We start from the raw sequence: 16,381 nt of genomic DNA, 5'->3' as shown, positions 1-16,381 counted from the left end.
ATATTTGAAAAAAAGGCAGGTATTCGTAGGTATCTAATTTTCCTTGCTCGATTAGAACTTGACGAGTCGGATTCGAGTCAAGTAAAACTCAAAAATCGATTAATCGCACATCTTTATCAATTACTAAAATTTTATTATACTTTAGCGATTCGAATGGAGCAAACTTTCTTTGAAAAAAAAAGAAAAAAAAAATGGACAAGAATACGCATAAAAAATATTTTTATTCTATATAAACACTAACTAATAAACATATTTACAGAAACTAGTTATTTACACAATTTCACAATATTATCAAATACAGTAAGGATCGAATCAGAAGACGTCCTTGGTCTCGGAACATTGTTCTGGTATGCTGTAAGCCGGCGACTCGTCCCTGAAAGTCGAACGATCGCTCCTCTTCGTCGTCCGCCTCATGATGAAGTGCTTCTCCATTTTGCGGAACGGTCCCTCGATACCGATCGCGATCAGCAGCGCCAGCGAGAACGAATAAACGACGTCCGGCACGAAATCCCAGAGCTGAAATTTTGATCATTTTTGTTTTCATTATCGATCCACTGTTGCGCGGTCATGTATATTTTTCTGCAAAGCTCAACTTACCGTGCTGTTGATGGTGAACGTGCGGGCGGTTCGGACCGTGGCCATGTGATAGGTCTGTATGACGCCGTGAGACAGGAAGACGCTATAGGTGAGCCGTCCCAGCGGCTGACACCAACCAGGCGTTAAAAATTTGTAATAGCCGTCTGTAAAATTTTTATGTCATTTGTATACGGTATGTTCGACAAAATTTTCTCATTGAGTAATAATTTCGCTGCTTGTGTACTCACTCAGACCGTCGCTCATCTCGATGAGCAAAATAATGGAGCAGAAGCTGATGGCGAAAGTGGCCCTGTGAAGGCTCGCGTAGACGGCCATCTCCAGCGAGCTGTGACTGACGTTCGGGTCGTAGAAACGAAAACCGTACGACTGCGAGTAATAACTCATCACTAAGACTAGTACGAAAAATAGCGTCTTGGAGTAATCCTGGAGTAAGATGTATATCGTACATAAATGTCATTGATATTGGAAAATCTTTTCAATTATCGATCGATCTCATACCTTCGATATGCGCCAAGATGCCCTCTGATAATCGTAGAGAATCGCGCCCGCTATCACCCCTATGAGATAGGCGCTCATTCTCAGATGTGTCTTTACGTAATAATTGAGAAAATATGAGTCGTCCGCCAATCCATTTAAACTGCAATGACAACGATCGTCAAGCCTGAGTTGACTACGAAATATTCCCAATAAATCTAAACAGAATCGGCATATACTCACTGTGGAAATCCAATGAACAGCGGCTGTATGCGATGCTTGTAGGTGATGTAAAACGGCACGACGATGCTCAAAAGAGTCACCAGCCCGAGGATAGAGTAGCCGATCTTTCTCGGCCACTTCCAGAAGAGATAGATCAACACTATGGCGACGAGGTAGCAGTGAAAGTCCACCGACAGATACCACGATTGGAAGATGCACTGCAACAAACGTACGTTTTCTATAAATTATATGTTCTATAAACGATATGTCTGCTTAATTCGGGATTTAGTATAAAAAACGAGTTGCGTTGGCGCAATCGCCGGTCACAATTACCATTCGATCCATGGTCAGGTAATTGTTAAGATAGAAGAGATTGGCCCACCAAGTTGAGGCGCAGTGCTGCGACTCGGCGACGACTTTTTGCGACCACTCGGGACCCGAGCCCAGATGCGGAAACACGTAGGCGATGAAGAAGATCATCAGTGCGTACGCTGGCGTGAATCTGGTGAATCGATAACGATACGCAAAATGAAAATTTCGCAAACGTGGACGAGTTTTCGACCGAAAATTATAGAGCAAATGAAGTACCTGAGGAAGCGTATGAAGGTCAGACCGATGAAGTTCATGCGCTTGGTTTTGTCGAACTGATCCAGCAGTCCGTAACAGGTGAGCAAGCCGCCGATAGCGAAGAAACCGTCGACTATGATCGGCCCGTTGTGCACGATAACGAACGATGGCACGTCGAACGTCTAAAAGAGCCAAAAAAAGTACGATATTTCATCTCTTCTTTTCACTCATCGAAGCAAAAGATCCTGAAAGAGCTCATACCATCTCGAGGTAACGTTTGTTGACCACCGGATTGAAGTAGTACTGCATCATGCGATGGCCGATCAGCACCATGCACATCGAGACGAAGCGCAAAAAGTGTATGGTGTCGAGGCCCCGATGCTTGTAGCTCACCTCGAACACGGTGCGCAGATTGCGCCTCGCCGAGAAGCAGAGCAGCAGCTTCTGGGCGTTGCTGCTGCCCTCCCTCTCCTCCTGCGTCTCCAGGGTGCCGTCGTAGATGCTGCTGATCACCACGGTGACGACGATGCCGCCCAGCACGAGGCCGTAGACGAGGGTGCCCCGCGACACTCGCGGCTCCTCGGCCTGCGTCTGGCAGTTGTGCTCGTCGATCCTGACTCGAATCGACAGGTCGTTCTGGGCGGCGAAGTCGTCGTAGGGCGCGCTCAGGGCCTGGCTCACCTCCGCCGGGCTGCAGGCCGCCGGCACGCACAGCGCCATTTGCACGTTGTAGCGTCGTACCCTGCGAAAGTCGCCCTTTTCCTGCTCGATCGATTGGTACACACGATTATAATTATCGTTGCGCGTTATTTCGCATCGTCTATGATTATAGGAAAGAAAAAAAAATAGGAGCTCACCTTGACGGCCTCCCAAGCCGAGCCTTTCGGATTGAAGTCGAAGCCGAGTTTTTGCCCATTGCGTCCTCTTGGCCGATCGCGTTTTTGCTTGTACTCAAAGTCCACGAGGCAGTAGCGGCCTCGCACGCGCTCGGGCAGTCGCTCGTACTTGGTCGCGGGCGCCAGCCAGGTGTCGACCCGGTAGCACTGGTCGAAGCTGCCCAGGTGACGCGTCTGACCGTCGATTATGCCGTACGGATATTTCGCCGATGCGTCGAACACTGCGAGGAAAAAAAAGAAGAAGAAGGAAATTATAATACGATCGTGTCGAGAGAAAAAAATTATTTCGAGATTTGTTTGACGACATTTTACGCGCACACGCGCACGCACATGTGTGTTGCGCGTGTTATGGGTGTTTATACGCGAGTCGAGCGAAAGTAGTTCATCAACCTTGAAGGAGATATATAATATACACGACCGCGAGAGTCAAACGGGAAATATTATATGTTATCTAATTTAGCATAAATCACTCGATTGCTTACGTCACAATAACTAACTATTCACTCATCGAGGATTTTATTTATTTATTTATTTTAACGTTTTTTTTTCTTTTTCTTCTTTTTCATTTTTTTTTTTTGCAAATCCGTTAATCTGCCGAAGCGAGATTTATCTGCTGTATGCTTGTCAATAATTGAAGAATCCAGTTACCCAAATTTCAATATTTATGAGCTTCAGTCGGTCATGCGTGTGAGCCCATACGATCTTTTGTATGTACACGATTTTACTGGATTTTATAGCCATAATCAAAAAGGCTGTAAAAAACGAACGAAATGTCCAAATATACAAAAAATAAATTATAATTATCAGTTCGCGAATTATATAAATAAAGAAAAAAATAAAGTAAAACGAGAAAAATAAAGCGAGATCAGGTGAGAAAGAAAAAAATACACCATCTTCGACCCTCCGATTCACTGTAAATCGATGATGAATTAATGAAGCCGAGGCAACCCGCGTTCGCGCGCGTGGATGTTGCAATTGTGGATGGGTCGATTTACGCACGAGTAGATTGCCCAAACATACGCTCATATTTGTTTTTGCTTCCTTAATAAACTCTTGCTTCCGTAAAGAAAAAAAATTATACATCGAAAAAATTCGAATCGCGTGACGATTATTAAGCGCGCACAAGAGGTGGTGGTGCGAACCTGCGTGAACCTGTCGTCGATATATTTTATACACTTATATGCATATATTTCATAACGAAAGTCGATTTTAAACGTCCCACTCGTCGTTTGGGTAAATCCAACTTCGTCTTTTTTTCTTTTAATAATACATTTACATTGTTAATGCAGCACTGAAAATTTAATTAACGAACTCGTCAAAGTTTTGAATCAGCGCATATAATAATCCAACTTGTTTCCGTCGTTGTCGTTGGAACGCGTACATATATATACATAAGCTTTCATTGCGTCATTAATGCACGTGCGTTGGAAGTTTCGCAGGCAGGTACTGTTTCGATCGGGCTAATTTGCTGCCGCGAGAGGCTAAAGTTTTGAAAGTTCAAACTAGGCCAGCTGTGGCATTAGAAGGCACATTAACTCGCGTAACGACTACCTGCTTAATTGGCGGTCTTTTTTTTTTATAAATTAAAGGTAAAAAAAAAAATAAATGCTCGGCGTTAATGCAATATGTCAGGTCGAATCTAAGATTTTACCGTGGATTTACCCATGAATAATTTCAAAACTTACTCTGCACCGCCCACAATTTTCCATCCCTCAGATCTTGGAAGTAGCGGCTCAGCTGTCGCCTGCAAGCTCCTTTGGGCGTCGATCTGGACTCGGCCACGGCGATCGGCGGCAGCGGTATTTTCTCCAGCCAGATTTTCTCGAACGGGCTCCTCTCCCTCGGGAAATCGCGCAGATCCGACTCGACATAATTGACGTAGGTACTGAATGTTGTCCGGCAGGACTCGGTTCCCTCGTCGCACGATTCCGCCGTTCTCACGTCCGTGAGTTTCAGATAGCCTCTCTCCGTCCTGTTTCTCTCGAGGGCTCGACGATCGAGGCCGGCCACCCGATGAAAGGGCGACAGGTGTCCCAGGGATTCGATGGCGTTGAGCACGAGCACGAGGCTTATCGCCGATATACAGTTCAGTATCAGCATGATGGAAGTTGAATTTTTTTGAAGAGACAAAAATGCAATTAAAGTTTCAACATTATATATGGATCTCATGCAACTTCACTCCGGTTTTATCACTTGGTATCTTATTTACGAACGAACTCTACTCTGTAGCAACGACAAAAGAGTTACATTTGTATTTATACTATTGCCGGGCGCGTTCTCACTCTCTTTTTGTGTCGGCGTTGTCAGTCCAGAGCCGATTTTTCGTCTACTAAAGTCTACCGTAAATCGTGTATAAATGATCGGGCCAGCCACCGATTCCAATACGCGCGCCAATCCCCTCCTTCTCCGCTATACCTCGCCCGATCTGCGATGTTTCTAAACTATCTACTATGACTTTTACTATATAGGATACCTTGAGTCCAGGCGTCGTCACGGCGTTATCCTTCAAAGAAGCGATGAAAAAAAAATGATTTTTTTTTTCTAAAGATATATGCATGAGAAAACGATCTCCTCGATTCTAACATGTACGCCGCCGCGTGTTTGCTCTCGGCTGTTATAACTTTTGAACGTTTATTTTTTAAGAGCAACAAAAAACTTGTCTATTCTTGCAAACAAACGGGAATTCGAAAAAAGGAGAATTTTTTTTGTTATCTCCGACCCACACGCATAAAGTTTCGCATCGAAAGCGTGAATCGTCCTTTTCAACGCTGCAATGAATTGCATTAAAAAATCATCTCTCTCTGTTTTTTGTCACGCAGCGAGACGATAAATTCGGAGGATGACCTTAGAGAAATTTTTTTCTTCCTCCTCGGAACAAACGGTTTTTTGTATGTTTACCAAACAAGGTGCGCACGAGCGGGCTCATTTGAATTTGAACGTCGAAGAAGAAAAAAAACAAGGATGACCAGTTGGAATTTCGCGAAACAAACGATACACGTGATACATTTGTGTGTGTATCAAACGAAATCGAGCCGAGCATAATTTTGCAATAATTTCCGTATAATGTGCAGCAAAAATTGTCGTCATTTGGCTATTTCGAGCTCGATGTACATGTAGGCGAAAAATTCCAACGGCTACGACGTGGAATAGGCGACGACGGGACTCGCGTCTTTTGTTTAATTTCATTTCTTTATCCAGAAATTTCTCGCTACATTACTTAAACGTTAAAAATAAGATTTTGACGTTTTTAAGACCTTTAATCGAGTATATTCGAGTATATCGTCGGATTATTATTGTAGCGTAATTAATGGCCTCGAAAAAAGGACGACGAGTCGTAGGTACGAATTATATAATATATCAAGTTGAAAATTGCATAGTTTACGCCATTGCGTTCTCAATGTAAATAGGCGAGCGAGATTTGTCATTTCAAAATTCGGATTAAATCGCGATTTTCCCATTGACGCATGAGATACCCTTCGCGCGACTCATTTGTTTGTTTGTTTTTGTACGTCAAGAGTGCGCGAATTATTTAATACATATATTACAGAATAATCGATAAATTCTAGAGATATGTTCCCGCGTGAACAGCGATCAATTTAACGTTGACCTTATAAATTCCATATTTCGGTCATCGGAGTCTAGTGAACTTCCTTCTCACTCTTGTCGTTTTAATGTATACGCAAAAATAAGAAAAATTTGCCAAGCTTACGGTACCTCTCGAGAATCTAATGGCACCGCGACCCGAATGCTGCGGTGAAAGTATAATGTGTGTGCGTGTGTTTTGTGATGCTCGCAAAAAGATCGACCTCACGAATGACACATCGGTTCGATCGCGAGATGCCGATGATGATGATGATGATGATGATGATGATCGCAGCACCTGATCTAGAGAGATTCGATAATCTCTATTATGCCGAAATTATATTTGCTCGCTAGTCGTTCAAGCGCATTTTGCAAGACTTTTCGCAACGCATTCGTCTTTTTTTTCTTCTTCTTTTGCTCTGTACTGTACCTCTCGAACCGATCTGCGATCTTCCGTTGCTCTATCTCGCTCGCGCGCACCAGACAATCGTACGAGACGTGCGCATATATATGTATCCCCGTATGCTGTATGGGACCGTGTGTAACGAGATTTTTGCTCGAACGTTGCGAACCAAGTGGCCGAACGCACGATCCGCGACCTTGACTGCGCGCGGAGGATTGGTGCAATAACGTTGAATTTCACGGCTTCGGGCCGGACGCAAATGCGGTATCGAGTATGTATGTAATTCGCTTTTCTCCGCGCTCGGATGTGTCAAATTTGAGAGGAGGATTTTAATTTCTAGTGCTTTCGCGCTTGTGGCAATATGTATACCTGTACAAGATTCACACGTACTCTTATCGCGACCACGTGTGTTTGCAACGATCGGCGCGGGTTCCGAAAAATCATTCACAATTGCAAAATCCTCCTCCATAAAATAAGTGTATTAAACGCCTATTAAACGCACTCGTAACGAGAGCAATAACTCCTGTACACTTGACCCCACGACATTTGGGTCATTTTGACAGTTCGGGATTAGCCGTCGGGCGCAACTTCATAATATACACAGGCAATTGTGGTCGGGACGTCACTGCCAATTACATAACGATAATTCATAAATTCATAATTTATTGTCGCAGACTGACGTTACAAAACGTTTTGTTTTTTTGAACGCGCCTCGATCCATCAATTTTTCTCGTTGTTTCCTTCGCTCCTATTATATATATTTCTCAACGAGCCCTCGAGTTAACAAACGAAATTCAACAAGCTGCGGTATGGTTTACTAAAAAAAAATCTCACGCCGTTCAAATACGTATCCGCGACGACAGTGGTGCATTTTCACTTTTATAATCATCCGCAGGAGGGAGACCCCGACAGTATATCATGTACCCGGCTAACTTTCATGCATTATATACACGTCCAAAATATGTAACGCAAAAAGTGCCCATATCGCGCATACAAAACTTGCCCATACCGCGGCCCAAGCGCCGGAGCGGGGGATCCCCGTGCACGCCTGCCTGCATAAAAGTTGTTGCAGTCCAGCGGAGAAGAGAGAGAAGTAAGAAAGCACTTTCTTTGACCGTAAGCGTGTGCACACTCTTTCTTTCAACGTGCGATACATGACGCGAGACACGGCAGCCGCCTCTTCTCTTCCTCTTCGTACTCTTCTCGTCGTCCAGCCAAAATGATCATCAGCTTAGTCGGGTAAATTTTCAGCACATTTCTATCATTTCATTATCACCTTTTCTTCCATGTCGTATTATACTTTTAAAAAAACGTTTCGTGCTTTGCTCAGTTCAGTGTCAGTTTTGTGTCGTTGTCCTTGATGCAAAAAGAAATGCATACAGTGTCGGAAAACGTCGTGTCATTGTGTGATGTTCAAAGAACTATGCGCCGTGCGTGTCAATTGTTGATCTCCATTCATAAATTTTTGTGTCATTTGTCAAATAAAAAACAAAGTCCGACCTACGCAATGGAATCGTTTTATACTTCCGTTGGGCGGGCGTACCGATTCGCGTGAAACTCGAACTTGTGCTCAGTGATATTCCCTCGATGGAATAATCTCACGCGCAAACGTCAGAAAAATTTAATTCGCACCTGTGTTCGGAATAATTTCGATTTTCGATTCGTTTATGTGCATACATTTTGGGAGTAAATAAAACGATCTTAGGTGCGCAAGTACGGGTAACATGCACGCACGCACACACATACACATCGTGCGTTAAGAAAATTTGCGCCCTGACTTTCCGCGAACGGCAGCGATTGCGCAATCTTTTAATATATAATAACGCAGCATGAAAGTAAACGCGGATGTAACGCGAAACTTTCACTCGTTTGGCTGCTGCAGCTATAATAGTCGGACAACCTCTGCTGCTGAGGAGATCAAGTGCAGTAACCGGTCCTTTCCCATTTCACTTTTAATCGCTCGTTTACTTTACTCGCTGCACTGCTCGTTACACGCGTAAGAACGCAAACTTATGGGTGCGTATAATGCACGAGCACGACTCGCGAGGAATTCCGACGATTTTTTTCTGTCATTTTTTTTTTATTCGTTTCGGCATTTGTTTAAACGTACCCGAAGTAAACGCGTTTGATACCGATCACGATGAACCAGTCAATTTTCGACGAAACGAAAACATACGAGTCTATTCTCGTATGCGCGTTATTTGTTCAAATTTAAATATTTTTTTGCCACTGATATCTTAAATCACGAAGATCTCGGATATTTTTTTGCAAAGTCATGTACCAATTGCTACAACTCCATATCACTGATTCATCAACTATCCACCAACTTTTGTGATCGTTAAAAAACGTTTGCTTTTTTCCTTCGCCATCAGCTTCCTACCCTCGATCGGCCTCGTCTTTCTGGCGCTGCTGCTCCTCTACTATCTAAGCACGCGCAAGCCCAGCGACTTTCCACCGGGTCCGGCATGGCTGCCGGTCCTCGGCGCCGCCCTGGAGATCGACGAGCTGCGCAAAAAGACCGGATACTTCAGCGAGGCTTGCAACGCCCTCGGGGCCAAGTACGGGTCGGTGATCGGCCTCAAGATCGGCGTCGACAAGGTCATCATACTCAACGACTTCAAGAGCATGAAGGCCATGGCGGCAAACGACGCGTGCGACGGCCGACCAGTGGGTCCCGTCTACGAGACCCGGACCTTCGGCAAGCGTCGGGGCCTCCTGGTGGTCGACGGCAATCTCTGGGTGCAGCAGCGCCGCTTCATCCTGCGCCATCTGCGCGAGTTCGGCTGGGGTCGCACCGACATGGCCATACAGATCGAGCACGAGGCCTCGCAGCTCGTGCAGTACTACGGGCGCCTGATCGACACCAAGGCCCAGTCGTTCCAGATCGACGACTGCAACGACGACAACAATAACGACGACGACGACGCGGAGAATCGTAGGACGCTGGAGAAGACCGACGAGGAACGCCGATACGAGTCCAGCTTGGGCAAAAACGAAAAACCCGAGAAACTCGGTGACGTCGGACGAGAGCCAGCCAAGAGGTCCCTCACCGCCGAGGACTTTTACGTGAAGGTGAAGCACCGGGAGCTGCTGAAGGAGGCCGGTCAGGGAGCCAAGCTCTCGGGCATCATCGTCGAGATGGAGGACTTCTTCGGGGTGCCCGTGCTCAACGCCCTGTGGACCATGATGGCCGGCAAGCGCTACAACGTCGACGACCAGGAGCTCATCTACCTGCAGCGGATCTTCACCTCGCTGCTGCGCGACGTCGACATGATCGGCTGCCTGTTCCAGCATTTTCCCGTGCTCAAGTATCTCGCCCCGGACAAGTCGGGCTATAACAACTTTCTCAAGACCCACGAAAAGGTCTGGCAGTTCATCAAGGTGAGTGTGAATTATTCGGAGGATATTTTCATTTCAAGCGAGAGTCTTGCATTACGCACTTTTTTATCGTTGTTATCGTTACAGAGAGAACTGGAAAATCACAAGAAAACGTATAATCGAGACTGTCCGCGCGACCTCATGGACGTTTATCTGAAAGCTCTCGAGTCCGACGAAAATCTCGACGAAACTTTTTCGGGTAAGCGCAATCGAAGCTTCGTTTTATCGATCAAAATTTTCATGTGGACTGTTTGTTTTCTCCTCGCTCACAGAGGCCCAACTGCTGGCCATCTGCGTGGACCTGTTCATAGCCGGCTCCGAGACCTCCTCCAAGGCGCTGGGCTTCGGCTTTCTCTTCCTCGTTCTCTATCCGGAGGTGCAGCGCAAGGCGCAGGAGGAGATCGACGCGGTGATCGGTCGCGATCGGCTGCCGTCGCTCAACGATCGGCCCAAGTGAGTATTTGCGCGCGATTACGCTATTGCAGAACAAAAATTGAGATACAATTTCTGTTTGATTTAACAGCATGACCTACTTGAACGCCGTCGTCATGGAGTCTCTGAGGATGTTCATGGGTCGCACGATGAATGTACCGCATCGCGCCACGAGGGATACTCAGCTCATGGGCTACACGATACCCAAGGTAAAATCACGAGATCTGTACGATTGTTATTGATAACGAGGTAATGCTGATACGCCCTGCGTGGTTATTATTACAGGACAGCATGATCGTCGTGAATTTCAACAGAATCCTAATGAACGACTTCTGGGGCGATCCCGAGGTGTTCAGGCCCGAGAGGTTCATCGACGAGACCGGAAAAATCGTCACTCCGGAGCAGTTTGCGCCTTTTGGAATAGGTAGGTTTACAATAATTATATTATATTTAATTAAAATTATACAGGCGAATAAATATGACAGAGGTTTGACTTGGAAAAAAAATTATTTAATTTATGCCTATAGTACAAATTCAATGGTCATCGTTAAAATGAACTCACAACCTTACATGTATATTATCAATCATAATAAGCTAATCAGCGAACAATAATATATGAACAAATTTCATACGTATTAAAATACAAATCGTCAAATTCATTTTACATTCTCTTTACCGTCACAGGTCGGCATCGTTGCATGGGCGAGACCCTGGCCAAGGGCAATCTCTTCGTCATCACCGCGGCTCTGCTGCAAAACTTCACTTTTTCGCCAGTGCCGGGCGAGACGCCGCCGCGCAACGCCTACACGGACGGGGTTACAGCTTGCCCGGTGCCGTATCGTGTTTTAATGACCAAACGAGCGCACACGGTCAATTAACATTTTTTATTTATCATTTTGTTTTTTGTTACTTAAGGTTAATTTTTAATTCATTTCATGTTTAAACTTATTCATCGAGTTAATTGTTTGTATCAGTGAATGATAAGCCATTAATGATATTATAATGAAGTTTTGAGATGACCATTTTCGTTTGCTTCAATCATAAAATGTGTATTGAAGCGTTATAAGAATAATTTTCATGAAATTTATTATATTTAGAAGATAAAAAGATGACTAAAAACAATTCATTGAATTAAATGTAGTTAAAAAATGGTTTCCCAAAATTTCATAATAGTATCCTAAGTGGAATACAGTCCTTTACGATTTAATGATATAAAGTTTCTAAGGATTATTATTAGTGCCACTTAGAATGCGATGAATGAAACTTTGACTTGTATTTATAATCAAGTATGTTTGTTTTTCAACAAAATGTAAATTAAGTAGTTAAATCGAATGTAACATTTAATTAAAAATATTTTGTATGAATTGAAATTTTAATTTTAATCTATACATTTTCATATAGATTGCTAGTTATTTTTTCCATCATAAAAATGTATCAACTTTAGTTTAAAAAAAGTATTCATCTCATATAAGAATTAAATAGGACAAGTCAAAGAAAATTATTTAATAAACCTAATTCTCGGAATCATGTTTGTCTCTTTCTTTATCGCTTACTTCAGAACTTGCCCTACTCTTTTCTTCACTTCGGCGCTTCTCTTCACTCCTTTTATCCTCTTTGTCTTTTCTGTCGCGATCTTTTTCTCGATCCTTTTCCCGTTCTCTATCTTTATCCTTTTCTTTATCTTTGTCTTTTTCTTTGTCTTTGTCTTTGTCCTTATCTTTATCTTTATCTTTGTCTTTATCTTTTTCTCTATTTCGATCTTTGTCCTTTTCTTTGTCTTTTTCTCTATCTTTATCTTTTTCCTTGTCCCTATCCTTGTCTCGATCTTTATCGCGAGATTTTTTCTCGCTACTGCCACTGCGTTTTTTGCCATTACTTTCTTTGTCCTTGTGACGCGATTCTCTGTCCTTATCCTTGTCTTTATCCTTGTCACGTGACTTCTCTGAATGCTTCGATTTGGACGAGTGAGTTTTTGATTTCGAGCGCGATCTTCTTGAGCGTGAACGCCTTGAGCGAGATTTGGAACGTTTACTACGAGAACGGCTACGGCTTTTTCGTCTAAAAGTAAAGGTAGACATCGATTAATAATGATAAGAAGAAATTGTGTTACATTCGTAATTAATGAGCACTTACTTTGATGATGGAGATTTCTTTTTTCTATGACTGCTTCTGGATCTAGAACGTTTAGTGTCCCGCGATCTTGATCTTCTGTCGCGAGAACGCGAACGATGGCGAGACCTTGATCGTCTACGAGATCTTGACCTCTTGCGCCGATCCCTCGACCGAGAGCGACGACGAGTAGAGCGAGATCTAGAGCGTCGTCGGTGTCCTCGAGAACGCGAACGTCTGTGTCGCGAACGTGATCGTTTACGAGATCGTGAACGCCTGGAACGACCCCTGGATCTCGACCTAATTTCAAAGAAAAATTATGTTTTAGTACTGTCATAATAATGCATGATAAATTTTTTAAATCCGTCAATTACCAAGTTTTAAATCAATATGAAAGCAATAATTTTAGATTGTTAATGAAGAATTGAAAAAATTTTAATTACCTGCTTTTTCCTCGACCTCGAGATGGGCTGCGACTTCTTTTATCTTTAGAAAGCATGCCTATCATAGGATCTATAGTTGCTGAGATGAGATTATGAGCTTCTTTGACCCTTGTCATAGCCTCCTCAATCTCCTTTTGGGCAGCTTCATTACTCTTGGCTTCTGGTTTGATGATAGCCTGATTAGCATGTCCAAATTTTACAGGGCGATCGTTCAGCATGTCTCCATTGTACAATAAGGCTGGGACCACTGATGATTGCTCTGAGAATTCAACCAGCGCATAATGATCGTGGTCCGAGTCACGTGTGCAGAGTCGAATGTACTTCACCTCGATGTTACGTTGACTAAAGAAGTCAATGATATTATGTTCTGTTGTACTGGAATCAAGGTTCCCAACCAAAATAGTACGTCTGATTTCCTCAATTCGACGACCATCAAGATGACCAGGCAGATTGGGATAAGGGGGAAGACCATTCGCTTCCAACTTTGGATCCAACGTAGCAATTTGATGATTAGGTGGTATGCCTTCAATTGAATTGACAACATTGGCGGGTAACTTTGGCTCAGAAGGGTACAAACCTAAAATGAGATAATGAATTAGTATTTGAATAAAATCAACTTGATTAAAAATTATCTATCGATCATGTACAAATAAATTATAACTAAATTAAATTTTATTATTCATCATTTAAAATTGGTCAATAAATTCAAGAATATAATTGATATAGAAACTTATAAAGATATATAATGAAAAGATTTTTTAAACACTGAATTCTTATCGTTTGTTTATAAGCACTGCAATGTGTTTTCATTCAAAGCTCATTGAATCAAAATCAAAACAAGTCAAGATGCACGATTAGTATAAGAATAATATTTGAAAGGCTACAATAATGAAAAACAAACGAGCGATGGTTACCTGGTACAACAGTGCCGTTATTGGTCAGCTCCAGGGCCTTTTGCTCATCGGGAATATCATTATTTTGATAAGGAATGACAATGATGGCACGGTCAATGAAGACGGTGTTGGTCATGTGCTGCGCCACGGCGATGTTGCTGGCGTCGTGAAATTTGATGTAGCAGATACGCGACTGCACGGGCACGGCGACATCGCGGATCGTCGGATACAAGCGTATGTCCTCGATCTTGCCGAGATAGCCGAACAGCGTCTGCATCTGGTCCTTGGTGGCCTGGGGCGCGATATTCGTCACCTGGACGACCTTCGTCGTGCCCACCGCCATGTTTTCCTGACGCGGGCGGCACACGGCACGCACGGCAGACGGGTAGGTTAGCTTGGCCAAGCGCCGCGACGCTTCGCTGGCTCGTCTCCCGAGCTTACCAAGGAGACGAGGTTATGTAGCAACAGCGGCCGTACACTGTTATGTTGTCGTCACTCGCGCAGAAACAAGCAAAGACTGCAGCCGTGCACGCGTTTCCAGTCGATTCTTGCTCGTAGGTTGTGAGGCGGCGCTTGTGCATGCGCAATGTAGAAGAGTTTTATTTTTGTGTTGTGACTTGTCTTATACTTGTCGTGACAAAACTGATCATCGCGAGTTATTAGAGATTACTCATTACAGATCGTCTGCACTCTACAGCGCGTAAAACTTCATCGATCAATTTTTAATATGTACAACGAATGAATTTGTTTCTCCGATTGATTTTTACGATAGTGAATGCTAACAAAAACTAGAAATTATTTTTGTAAGTTTGCAATAAATATTAATTTATAACGATTGGTTTTTATTTTCAAAAGAATATCATATAAATTAATTTTTTCTATAATCAACGATGATTAATCGACGTTGTTTGTGTGCCGATAAATAACAGATGACTCAGAATGTTTTACTGTAAATTCGGTCGACATAAATGAGAATTTTAACGTACTAAGTTTTTAAATTCGACCAATAATATGTAAGAGCTTTTTACTTGAATTTTTTTGTGAATTTTTCAATCGAGTGACTGTTTGACCTTTATCAATTCAGTTGCAGGAAAATGTAATTCGTGTAATTGTATTATTTACTACATAGCAATATAGATAGGAAACTTTTGATTTCTGTTTGTTACTTTCCATATGTTTCTATGGTAGCCAAGAAACAAAAGTACAAAATTGTTTTTTTCAAAATTAATCCAAAGACAAGATAATCATTGCTGAATATTGGCCCGTAATTCGAGCTATGTATCGGTTGATTTTCGTTTGAATAAATGGGCAGGGCTACCTCGCTAACATTCTCAATATACCGCTTTATTTCTGTGCTTTATTTATTTCTTAAGGAGGCTCTACACCAATCATAACAATAGTACAGCGAGGCATCTGTCTGTCTCTTTCTCGCATTAGGCAGACAACCGCTCGCACTATTCTAAAACAATGATTTTGTTTAATTACTCATTAGTTAGTTCGTTAAGGGGTAATTTTTAACACACCAATCGAAAGCTTGAAACTTTCTCTTTCAGAAAATATATTTTTTATTAAGATGGTTGATCTTTTAAATTAGTTATGAACAATAAAAGACCGCGTCCCATAAGAGCCAGTGTTAAAATCGCGATTTTCAAACTTGTTCATCTCGAAAGTTAGTTCGTCAACTACATCTTTTTTTGGAATCTCATTTTGAAGATCTGACAAATCGATTGATATAAGTTTTATCATGTTGGATAATCTTTTGCATAATGTGTTGAGCCCCCTTAGGTCACTCTCGCTCTCGCCCTTTGAAAGATTTTACTTTTGATTATTAAGAAAAAAATCACCATGCCGCCAAACTGGGCTTCTGCTCGTTTAATTAAAATGGGAAAATTAACCCGTAAAAAATTTTCGTGCACCTTCGTATAGGCTGAGAAAAAAATTACGAAGAATAAATGTATGAAAAAAATTCAGGATCATTACTATGCAGTACGCGAATTGCATACCATTATCGTCGAAAATTTTCTTTTAGAAACTATATTATTCATGTTATTTTGAAAAGATTTCTCGATAACATCTGATGGTGAAAAAAAATGTCGAAAGTCTAATAGCTCGAAAGTACTTGACGAGACCTGTAAAAATAATTTATTAAAACATTATAACTGAAGAGCCTGCTAATGTTTTTGGCAGACCTACTTTTTATTACGCCCTACGAATAGTATACGTATCTAATGGAATGATAGACTTCATCTGATGTATCGATAATAAATATGTTTTAAAGGATTGAATTTTCATAGGGTTATTAAAAATTTACACTAGATTTAAGTATTATTTTTCTCAAATAATCTATAAAAGAATAAATTTTTATGAACATGAAACTCGTAACGA

The 16,381-nt window shown here is 42.4% G+C and overlaps 3 protein-coding genes across 3 annotated transcripts; 1 reads left to right on the top strand and 2 right to left on the bottom strand.

Moving 5' to 3' along the window:
* Window positions 1-202: 202 nt before the first annotated feature.
* Window positions 203-4,856, bottom strand: LOC106649508 (nose resistant to fluoxetine protein 6-like). The gene is made up of 10 exons (XM_023457520.1): window positions 4,442-4,856; window positions 2,718-2,977; window positions 2,122-2,622; window positions 1,882-2,042; window positions 1,627-1,795; window positions 1,315-1,511; window positions 1,096-1,234; window positions 825-1,020; window positions 598-740; window positions 203-516 (listed from the first exon to the last, which is right to left on the bottom strand). The coding sequence occupies exons 1-10, from the start codon at window positions 4,854-4,856 to the stop codon at window positions 313-315; spliced, it is 2,385 nt and encodes a 794-aa protein (XP_023313288.1). The 3' UTR covers window positions 203-312.
* A 3,104-nt stretch (window positions 4,857-7,960) lies between these two features.
* LOC106649509 (probable cytochrome P450 303a1) lies at window positions 7,961-11,449 on the top strand. Its single transcript, XM_014366947.2, has 7 exons — window positions 7,961-7,980; window positions 9,114-10,122; window positions 10,207-10,318; window positions 10,392-10,572; window positions 10,643-10,760; window positions 10,837-10,975; window positions 11,236-11,449. Exons 1-7 carry the CDS (start codon window positions 7,961-7,963, stop codon window positions 11,427-11,429), a joined length of 1,773 nt encoding a protein of 590 aa, XP_014222433.1. The 3' UTR covers window positions 11,430-11,449.
* Window positions 11,446-14,567, bottom strand: LOC106649555 (splicing regulatory glutamine/lysine-rich protein 1). Its single transcript, XM_014367004.2, has 4 exons — window positions 14,018-14,567; window positions 13,104-13,680; window positions 12,685-12,960; window positions 11,446-12,609 (listed from the first exon to the last, which is right to left on the bottom strand). The coding sequence occupies exons 1-4, from the start codon at window positions 14,337-14,339 to the stop codon at window positions 12,063-12,065; spliced, it is 1,722 nt and encodes a 573-aa protein (XP_014222490.1). The 5' UTR covers window positions 14,340-14,567; the 3' UTR covers window positions 11,446-12,062.
* Between the last annotated feature and the right edge of the window lie 1,814 nt (window positions 14,568-16,381).

The sequence above is a fragment of the Trichogramma pretiosum genome, unplaced genomic scaffold (genome assembly GCF_000599845.2).
Source record: "Trichogramma pretiosum strain Unisexual culture from Peru unplaced genomic scaffold, Tpre_2.0 scaffold43, whole genome shotgun sequence".
Classification (NCBI taxonomy): domain Eukaryota; kingdom Metazoa; phylum Arthropoda; class Insecta; order Hymenoptera; family Trichogrammatidae; genus Trichogramma; species Trichogramma pretiosum.
This window is presented reverse-complemented; position numbering and strand designations above follow the sequence as displayed.